At 42.3% G+C, this 9795-nt stretch overlaps 1 protein-coding gene across 1 annotated transcript; it reads right to left on the reverse strand.

The window, feature by feature from the left end:
- Positions 1-367: 367 nt before the first annotated feature.
- Positions 368-754, reverse strand: LOC122663039. The gene has a single exon (XM_043858748.1). It carries the CDS (start codon positions 752-754, stop codon positions 368-370), a length of 387 nt encoding a protein of 128 aa, XP_043714683.1.
- Positions 755-9795: the final 9041 nt, after the last annotated feature.

The following is a 9795-nucleotide window of genomic DNA, read 5'->3' on the forward strand; positions in this document are numbered from 1 at the left end:
GACACCCCTAGCCAACTCGTTTGTTATAATCAAAACATTTATAGAGGGAGGGAAGAATTTTCCCAACAGAATGTAGCTCCGTTGGAGGAATGTGAATGATATTGGCAAATATCTGGCATTTATGACATCTTCACACGAATGATGCGCAATCAACTTCTATGGTTGCCCAATAACATCCCATTTTGAGGATTTTCTTAGCGAGTGTCCTGGCATTCATGTGTGGCCCGTAGATTCCCTTATAGATTTCTTTCATGATGAGTTGGGCATGTTCCTCCTCTACGCACAGTAGTTGTATACCATCGTAGGACCTGTTGTATAGCAGGTCACCTTGAAGTAAAAACTACATGGCGTGCTTCCACAACCTCTTCTATTCACCAACTATGGAATTCGGAGGATATTTCCTTTCTCTAATGAAGTCAATGATGGGTGCAGACCACGACCTCCCATCAGTTGTCAGAGCAAATTCTGACTCTTCATATGTTGATCCATGCCTTCTATCTACCAAAAATGGGTGAACTTGAGTATCTGGTGTGCATTCAACCATTGAAGCCAAAGTAGCTAGGGCATTGGCGAATCTGTTATTGTCCCTCGAAAAATATTTGAGGGTGATTTCATCAAGACTCTTGGTCAAGTTCTCCAAATGTTCTTGGTAAGATTTTAGCTTCTCATCCTTTATCTTCCACTTCCCTTGAGTTTGACAAATCACTATTGACAAGTCCCCATAGACTCTCAGCTTCTTGATCTCTAATGCCATGGCGGCTTTGAGACCGATTGCACATGCTTCATATTCTACAATGGTGTTGGTGCAATGGAATTCTAGTCGGAATGCAGATGGTAGATAGAGATCATCTGGGGTTATCAAAAATATTCCTACCCCATATCCTCTCTGATTGGCTACACCATTAAAGTACAATTGCCACCAGTCTTCACACTCTTCTTCCTCCATATATGCCAAATCTTCATCTGGGAATGAGTCTTCTAACGGCTGTGAATATACCCCAGTTGGGTATGCAGCTAGATAGTCCGAGATTGCTCGTCCTTTTATGGATTTCTGGTTGACATATGTTATGTCATATTCTGACAGCAGCAACAACCATCTGGCCATCCTTCCTATCAATGCTGGCTTCTCGAAGAGATATTTCATTGGATCCATCCTTGAGATGAGCCAGATTTGATGTGCGATAATGTAATGTCTCAGCCTCTTGGTCCCCCAAACCAAAGCGGTGCACGTCTTTTCCAATGGGGTGTAACGAGTTTCGTACTCCAATAGTTTCTTACTTAAGTAATAATCCATGTGTTCTTCCCACTTTTCTGATCTTGTTGTGCCATCATGGATCATTAATGTTTTACTGACAGATAAATACAATACTAGTGGTTCGACCAATACTGGTGGAACAAGGATGGGTGGGTTCATCAGGTATTCTTTTATCCTTACGAACGCCTCTTGACACTTGTTATTCCATTGCTTTGGTTCTTCTTTCATTAGGAGTGAGAAGATGGGTTCACATACGATGGTTAGCTGGGCTATGAATCGACTTATATACTAAATTCGTCCTAAGAAACCCCAAACTTCTTTTTCTATTTTTGGTGTTGGTATGTATGTTATGGCCTTTATCTTGTTGGGATCCACTTTTATCCCTCTCTCGCTAACGAGATATCCTAGGAGTTTCCCCGCTGTTGCTCCGAACACATACTTTTTAGGGTTAAACCTTAGCTTGTACTCCTTAATTCGTTCAAAGAACTTTCTCAAAGCTATAAAATGCCCCCATCGAGTGACCGACTTGACAATCATGTCTGTCATCCACATACACCTCTACTTCTTTGTGTATCATGTCATAGAGAATGATCATTACTGCCCTTTGATATGTTGCCCCAGCATTCTTCAAACCAAAGGGCATTACCTTGTAACAATAAGTTCCCCATGGTGTGTAAACGCTATCTTTTCACTGTCCTTTGGACACATGCTGATTTGATTATACCTGAAGAATCCGTCCATGAATGATAACAAGACGTGTTTTGCCGTGTTATCAACCAATATGTCAATATGCAGCAAGGGAAAGTCGTCTTTGGGACTGACTTTGTTGAGGTCTCAGAAATCCACGCACATTCTCACCTTCCCGTCTTTCTTGGGTACAGGGACAATATTGGACAACCACTGAGGATACTGTGTCACTTGTAGAAATCCTGCATTCCGCTGCTTTATGACTTCTTCCCTAATCTTCTCACTCCATTCAGGTCACATCCTTTTGGGCTTTTGCTTGACCGGCAGTGCATATGGATAAGTAGGCAGTTGGTGTTGCACTATCTCTGGATTGATGCTGGGCATATCTTCATAGGACCAAGCGAAGATTTCTTAAAATTCCTTCAACATGGCTATCATTTAACCGACTTCCTCCTTGCTGAGGGAGGCACCAATCTTAACCATCCGTGGGCATTATTCAGTTCCCAAATTTATGGGGAATACGTCCTATCGGACATATTGGGCTTTTCTTTGTTTTAATTCCTTTATTAAATGCTGATGTTCGAGGATATCCTCGTAATCAGAAGAAGAATCCAAAGGAGAATCAGATGGAGAGAACACATACTCGAAATGGTTGATTTCATTCATGATAAGAGCAGAAATACAAGGAGACTTGATAGACTAGAATGTACCACCCTCCTTGATTACAACAGACTCATCGACAGACATGACTAACTCGGAGTTGACCACTTCCTGAGACTCTATCTTACTAAACCTTTCATAGACACTAATCCAGTTCACTATTGGCTCTTGGACAGTGTGAATTAACAAATAAGGTTTTGGCCCTTTTTCCTCCTCTGCAGAGATCGTGGCTATTTTAAATAGTCCTCTGATGTTTAGTTCTTCTTCAGTAGCTTTCAATTTCATCTGTTCTACTTCAAGGGTGATCGAATCGATGTCCTCTTGAAAGAAGATTTCAAACCCTGGCTGGAGACTTCCATTGTCATGATTGAACCAAGGCTTAAAATTTCCATTGTAAGGGAAGCTGTCACCTTCTTTGACAAAATATCCATTTAAAGTCTTGAAGTATGGAGATGGTTTCTTGGCCTTCTGGCATTCTTGGCTCATTCGCTCAGGATAACTTCCCTTCTTTGGTGCTTTGTATCCTAGCCCGCGATGGTTGCCATAGGTAGGAAAGTCAGGGAATTGTGGAATCCCTTGTTGATTCCTTCCTAATCCAAGTCCTAGAAAATATCCCCTATTGTTCATCATCTTCATAATTGTTCCACTCCATGTGGATGGGTAACTGGATGGAATTATCTCCTTCATTTTTTAGGCCATTACACTGATTGCCTTAATCTCAAATCCTCCCAACTGGATATCTGTCGAAGCTTCCCCACCTACTTCGGTGCTTGCCAAGGTGTGGACAATCTTTGGATCGCCAAAGATAGTGATCATTTTTCCTTCATAGACAAATTTCATTTTCTGATGTAGGCTTGAGACTATAACTCCTACGGAATACAGCCAAGGCCGTCCCAACAGCATGTTGAATGATGCTTGGATGTCAATCAATTGACATTCCACAGTGAACAGAGCAGGTACGACTCTAATGTCTATGGTCAAAACACCTAGAACCTTCCTTCTTATGTTGTTATATGCTCAGATTGTCTGAGCAGAGGGCTTCATTTGGGTCAAATCCAACCCTATACAACTTACAGCCTTAAGAAGTATGACATTGAGAGTCGATCCATTGTCAATCAGAACTTGAGCGACTTGGTTCCATTGCACTCTATTGTAATGTGCAGAGCTCAATTATGGTCCTTTCCCCTAGGTTGGAGATCACTTTCCAAGAAGGAGAGAGACTGCATGGCATAGGTGGCCCCTATAATGTGTGAGAGTTCTTCTGGACCCATTTCTATTGGTACTTCAACCTTGTAAAGTGCTTTCAAAATTGCTTCTCGGTGCAATGGGGAGGCCAACAATAATCCCCAGATAGAGATGTTAGCTTGTACCTTCTTTAGCTGGCTCAGCACCTAATTTGTTGGCTTGTATTTGACTTGATTAGGAGCAAGCACGTAGGGCATTTCTACAATCAATCCTTTATCTTTTAAATTCTCTCCACTTCGGGTCTTCGAAACCTTGGGCTCCTTCCCTTTTATGATGAGTTCGACTGGGCACAACTCATCTTCCAAGTCACTTTCAGTTATCACAAGGGTTCCCACCATGGGATTCCTCCTTCTTGGGCTAGTGACATTGCATTCTGCTTTCAAGGCAGCAATCGTCTTTTGGGCCTTCTACGGAATTTTAGACAAGGCTTCTTGCTTTTTATAGAGGTGCTTGATGAGCCGATCATGGTCCGGCCTTCGCGATCCTACTAGCATCATCTGATGGATCATTTTAAAGATCTCTGGCTGATTTTTGGAATCTCATTGCTTCAAATAAAGATCTAAAATGTTTCTCCTCTTCTGATGAGCCCTCATCATCACTAGATATAACCAGACGAATGTTTTTCATGGGATCTTTCATTAGTTATTCCATATTGATATTATTGAGTTGGAAATACTGGTTGTGTACTTGCATGAACTCATGATATCCCCTACTTCCTTGATCTGGGGATGCCGGAGGGCTTCCACATAAATCTTTTGCCAGGGTAAACACCAATGTGACTGAGTCCTCCAACTCTTTCATGACTTGAGGTAAAGGCCATTTTTCATTTACTAGTTGTTGTCATCGTAGTTCTTCTTGGTACCTTTTGTTTGAAGGCACTACTTTAAAAAGCATTTGATGTATCTTGTCGACTATTTTGAGGATCCCTCTTACTTCAAAGGAAGAGACCAAGCTCTTGGTCCACAAATTTCCTCATATCGGTTGACAGGAGGTTCTATCTCCATTTCTGATGCTTCATCGGGTAGTTCGTCACCAGTGTCTTCATCCATCACTTCATCGTTCAAACTTTCGCTGGATGTTTCCTCATTGCTTGAATCATCTCCTTCTTCTCCACTGCTATCAACAGGGTGAATTCCTTCTATTGGGTCAAAGTATGGATCTCCAATATTGATGTTACCGATCCAAGTTTCCCATTCTTCCGTCATCTTTGGGGGCCCAGAATATGGCAAGTTATCTAAATACAACATGGGATCTTAAGGAGGACTCCCAAAGAAATCTTTCGCCAAAGCGAGATTTAACCAGGTCATGTTCCTTAACTCATGTAATGTTCTTTGGAGAAAGTCTTCTTCCATTGGCAACTCTATCTTCTCGCATTGTGCCATGAAGTTTTTGCACACCATGTTCAGGAAGTGGGAAGTAGCCTTATACAGGATGTCATGAGTTGTGGATGTCAGCTCAAGGATGTCTTGCACTTGGTAGAATATGCTCATATTCCATTTGTCAAAGTCTTCCCCTTTGATGAACCACACCCTTCTTCGATTTACTGGAGACCTTACTTCTTTGTTGCTCTTCCTTCGTCTTCTTGACGAATAGGCTGAATGACGTCTGTTGGGTTTGCTTCATCATCATCAAATTCGATGGTATTTATCCACTGTAGGGTTTCAACGGAGAACTCTTCTTTAGATTATGGCTCAAAGTCTTATTCTTCACTATCGTCGGTCCCTCCTCCCATCTAGATAAGGAAAGTGTCTCCAAATAGAGTTTCACCAATGGCTAGTGCACATACAGGTTGGATCAAACTTGGTATGACCTCTTCAATTGTTCTCATGCAATCTTCAGACGACCCCTCCTCAATGCGTTAAATGTGAACTGTGAAATCTTTTTCACCTTCCGAATTCTCCACATTGCCATGTGACTGATCTCATAATCGGTGAACCCAAATGTTCTCAGTTGTGCATTAGGTCCGAGGCTATCAAGTTCATTCTCTAGAAATTCAAGCTTCATCGTCCAATGGTAAGAGGCTAGGCCTTTCCCTCGGTCACAACGCTATCCTTCTCCTCTGAACTTTTCATTGCAGTTTGTCCTTGCACAGCAAACACATACCATCATTCTTCTCGCTCTGCTTTTCTGAGCGTACATGCTCCGGCCACAAAATGGCGTTGGCTGAATTTTGATCATCTCTTCTTTGCACATTTCCTTCAGGAAGTTACTGATATTGGTTCTTGCTTCTGCAGGGAGATCCATCTACCACATGAGGCGCACTTTGTCCCTCCACACTATTCTCAATTCCCTCAAAGGTGCTTTTACGGGCCATATTAGAGTAGTTGGGTCCAAACCCATTGTACCTTCTTCCAAAGCATTCACAGATCCCATGGACGATCTTGGGGAGTCGAGTTCATCTTTAGCAAGTGACCCACTCAGGGTGGCAAATGTTTTTAGTATCTTACACTGCTGAGGGTAAAGATACTCATGATACACTCCATATAGATTCTCTAGGATTATCCCCACTTCCTCTTCCTCTGCTAGATGGGGTTGTATCCTTTAGACTTCTTTAGGGAACCTTCTGACAAAGTCGGGGAATCCTTCATTCGGCTCTTGCCTTCCAATTCCTTTTCTTCTTACTCTCCTCAGTTTGGGCTATAGGATAGCCCTATAGATTCGAGCGTCCATCAGCCTTCGTTCTTGCTTCACAAGTTGAATCAGGACCGTCGGGCCCTTAAAGGGAACATCCTCTTGTAACATGTTTATTCCATGATCTGGCAGAGGGTTAGTAGTCACATTAGGGTGTTGACCTATCTTTAATTCAATTTTTCCCGCATCTATCAAGTCTTAGATTGCATGTTTGAGGTGTATGCATCTGTTTGTTGAATGATCCTTCTGATTGTGGTAATAACAGTGCCACTCTGGTTTATATCCTAGAGGTGGATTGGCCATATTCACAGGCTGCGGTGGTACAACATCCAACATCCCTTTCCTCTTGAGTTTGAAGAAAGGCGAGTGGGTATCATACCGCCAAAGGTAAACTATCTGGGAGGGTTGACTGCTCAGCCTGAATCACCAAAGGAGGAGCAACTGTTGGTGAAATTTGCTTCTCGGTGTACTAAACGGTAGTAATTGCATTCACTTCAGGGCTTTTCCCTCTTCGTCCTCTATTGTTCTTGCAAGAATAAGATCTGGAAGTCTCTTTGGTTGAAGTCTGGGCTTGTTTCCCTTTGAAGAGTTTGTCCTCAATGTGCTTCCCAATGGCTATGAGTGCTTCGAAGGTCTTAAAGTACTGACAGTAGAGGCGATCATGGTACTCTCCATGTAGGTTTTCCAATATGATTTCAACCTATTCTGATTCATTCAGGCAGTTCCACATCTTGGATACCTTTTCACGGAACCTCAGGATGAAGTTAGAAAATCCCGCGTCGGCTCTTTGCCTCAGGTTTTCCAATTTACGTTGGGTGATGTCTACTTCAGTGTTGTAAGAGTACTGTTTGGTGAATGCCTTCATAATTGCCAACCAAGTTTGAGTCTGAGTTTGGTCCAATTGGGTTAGCCACCTCAGAGCTGATCCTGCTAACGAGTAAAGGAATGCTTGTTCCATTTGATTTTCTATGAGATTCCACGACTTGGCCACTATAACAAAAATCTTCAAGTGAGCTTGGGGATCTCCTATCCCGTCGAACTAGTCGAGCTTCCATTTGAAATCTTCGACTATTCTTTCTCCAGCAAAGCAGACCATGTCTTCTTCTGGCTTCTCAACAGCCTTTCCTTTCATTGCCACTTCGAGCTTCTCAACTTTCTCCCTCATCTGCTTCTCCTTTTCCATTTCTGGTGGTTCTTGGTGAGCATTGATGACTATATCCTCTTCTTCTATTATGATCCTGGGGTGTACCTTAGACATCGTTGGGGTCACCCTTAATTCTCCAGGGGTTGGTGCATTGTCTGCTCGAGAATGACCTTGCATTGACTGGATCAACTATGTAACCAGCTGTTTCATCTCTGTCATTTCCCTCTGCATGCTAACCATTTCCTGACTCAATGCTTCCTCTGAAGAATTGGCTTCTGGCGGATCCATGGTGCTCGTGACAGGGGATGACCTTATTGGACTTTGTGTCAGGGGACTAGAAGTTAAGGGAGGTGAACCAGAATTTTCAACAAGCTTAGAAGGTGGAATTTGGTGGAGATTGGCCTGGTTCAATCAACCACCAAGACGGTTCCACACGGGTAATGAGGATTTTCTTTATTGCGGAATTGTTCCTCACAAAGGTAAAAGGGGAACAATTTAGGACTCAAGTGGGGACATTCATTTTTTATCTTGTTTTTATATATATTTTTTTTGTTTACAAGCAAATATATACACACATATATATATACAAACAAAGTGACAATTCGCTTTTACTCTCTTGATACTATTTTACTCGGGTAGTCGATGGTAAGGTTTGCATCTTCATTCAAGACTGCTCTGGAATAACCATTGCGATCTTATGATATGATGCAAGCTTGCCATAGATCCTTCGTCATTTAATAGTTCTCGGAGATCAAATTTGAATAATCACAAGCAGATCTAATCGAGGACTTCTCAACGATCTAACTTTTCCTAATACAGAGCACCTCTCATCAGAATCCTAGTCACATTATTTAGACAGTGTATCTTTCTCCGAGGGACAATTGAGGCTACATTTTTCGATAGACTGACCTAAATGGATATGCGACGTGCATCGAGGGACATTCGAAGGACAAATAGAATTCTTCCCCTGATTGGTATTCTGCATTAAGAGAAAGTATGCTGCTGAGATTTCCACTTTCAGCCTCAAAAAGCTACGAGGTTAGTTTGTGGTGTATCCTAGTCGTATATGGTCTAATTTCTTACATGATGCATGCAATAGGTAGGCTGATAGAACAGAACAAGGTCACCCTTGATAGGACCAATATACCTATTGCTCGTGATAGCGAATTGCGGGTACGTGGTTCTTTTGATATACGTGAGGAATAGATCTCGCGATCTCAGAGTAATCAACCTAGTGCCCTTTTTGAGTAGTAGAGTACCCCACGACACACTAGCAAATACCCTCATCGGTAATTCTAAACTCGTACAGTAAAGATCAATAGTTGTGGCTTCGACCGTAAATTACACATGACTACACATGGGGTTCAACCACTAACCATGGAGTTGTGTGTTCCCATGAAGTGTTGTGTGTGCATGATAGTGATACAGGAAGTGGGTATCATCCGATCTCAGAGTACTTAGTATGAAGTGCCCCACCTCCCGGGAGTAGATGCACAATAGGGAGTACCCTCGTCGTTTGATTTCACTGCGAAAACGATGCATGATGCAGTTAGTACAATAAAAGGGGTTAGCCAAACATGTTTCAATCAATCAATGCAGAAGGGAAAAAATTCTAGCGTTCAATGGTAGCTTCTAGTATTGAAAGCTTGACCATAACTCCCTAGCGGAGTCACCACAGTGAGGGTCCGGTCTCTTTTCCGTTCAGCGCTCGAATGGCACACGGAGGGTTTCTTTATGCTCCTTGGTTGGAAGGAGAGAAGGAATGCGTATTCTCAGGGAGTATATGTGAATTTATCAGGGTATGGGGGTCATACAATGACATGAAATGGAGTCGCCACCTAGGGTTAGGGCCTAGGACCCATTAATGTAGCCCTAGAAGGGCTACGAGACTTCGGCTGGTCTGGTAAGAGATTTGGGGTAAGTGGTCAGGTTACCAGAGTGGGAAGGTGTTAGGCACCCACCTCACCAGGATAAACCGGTCTTCCTACTAGATATTTGTTTTCAAATATTCTCCCTTTATGAATGTCCTACTCCCACATGTATGGCTAAATAATCATGCACCAACTATTTAATTAAATTAAACTATGTTATACTAACTATTGTACACTACACGAGAATACTTGAAAGGACTACATAGCACTGGAATTAAAAAGTTAACAGAAGAAATGTATAC

This window comes from Telopea speciosissima, chromosome 5 (genome assembly GCF_018873765.1).
Source record: "Telopea speciosissima isolate NSW1024214 ecotype Mountain lineage chromosome 5, Tspe_v1, whole genome shotgun sequence".
Taxonomy (NCBI): Eukaryota; Viridiplantae; Streptophyta; class Magnoliopsida; order Proteales; family Proteaceae; genus Telopea; species Telopea speciosissima.

What these genes read in the sequence shown, in the direction of transcription:
- LOC122663039 (XM_043858748.1), bottom strand. Translation starts at nt 754, where the DNA reads ATGGCATTAGAGATCAAGAAGCTGAGAGTCTATGGGGACTTGTCAATA.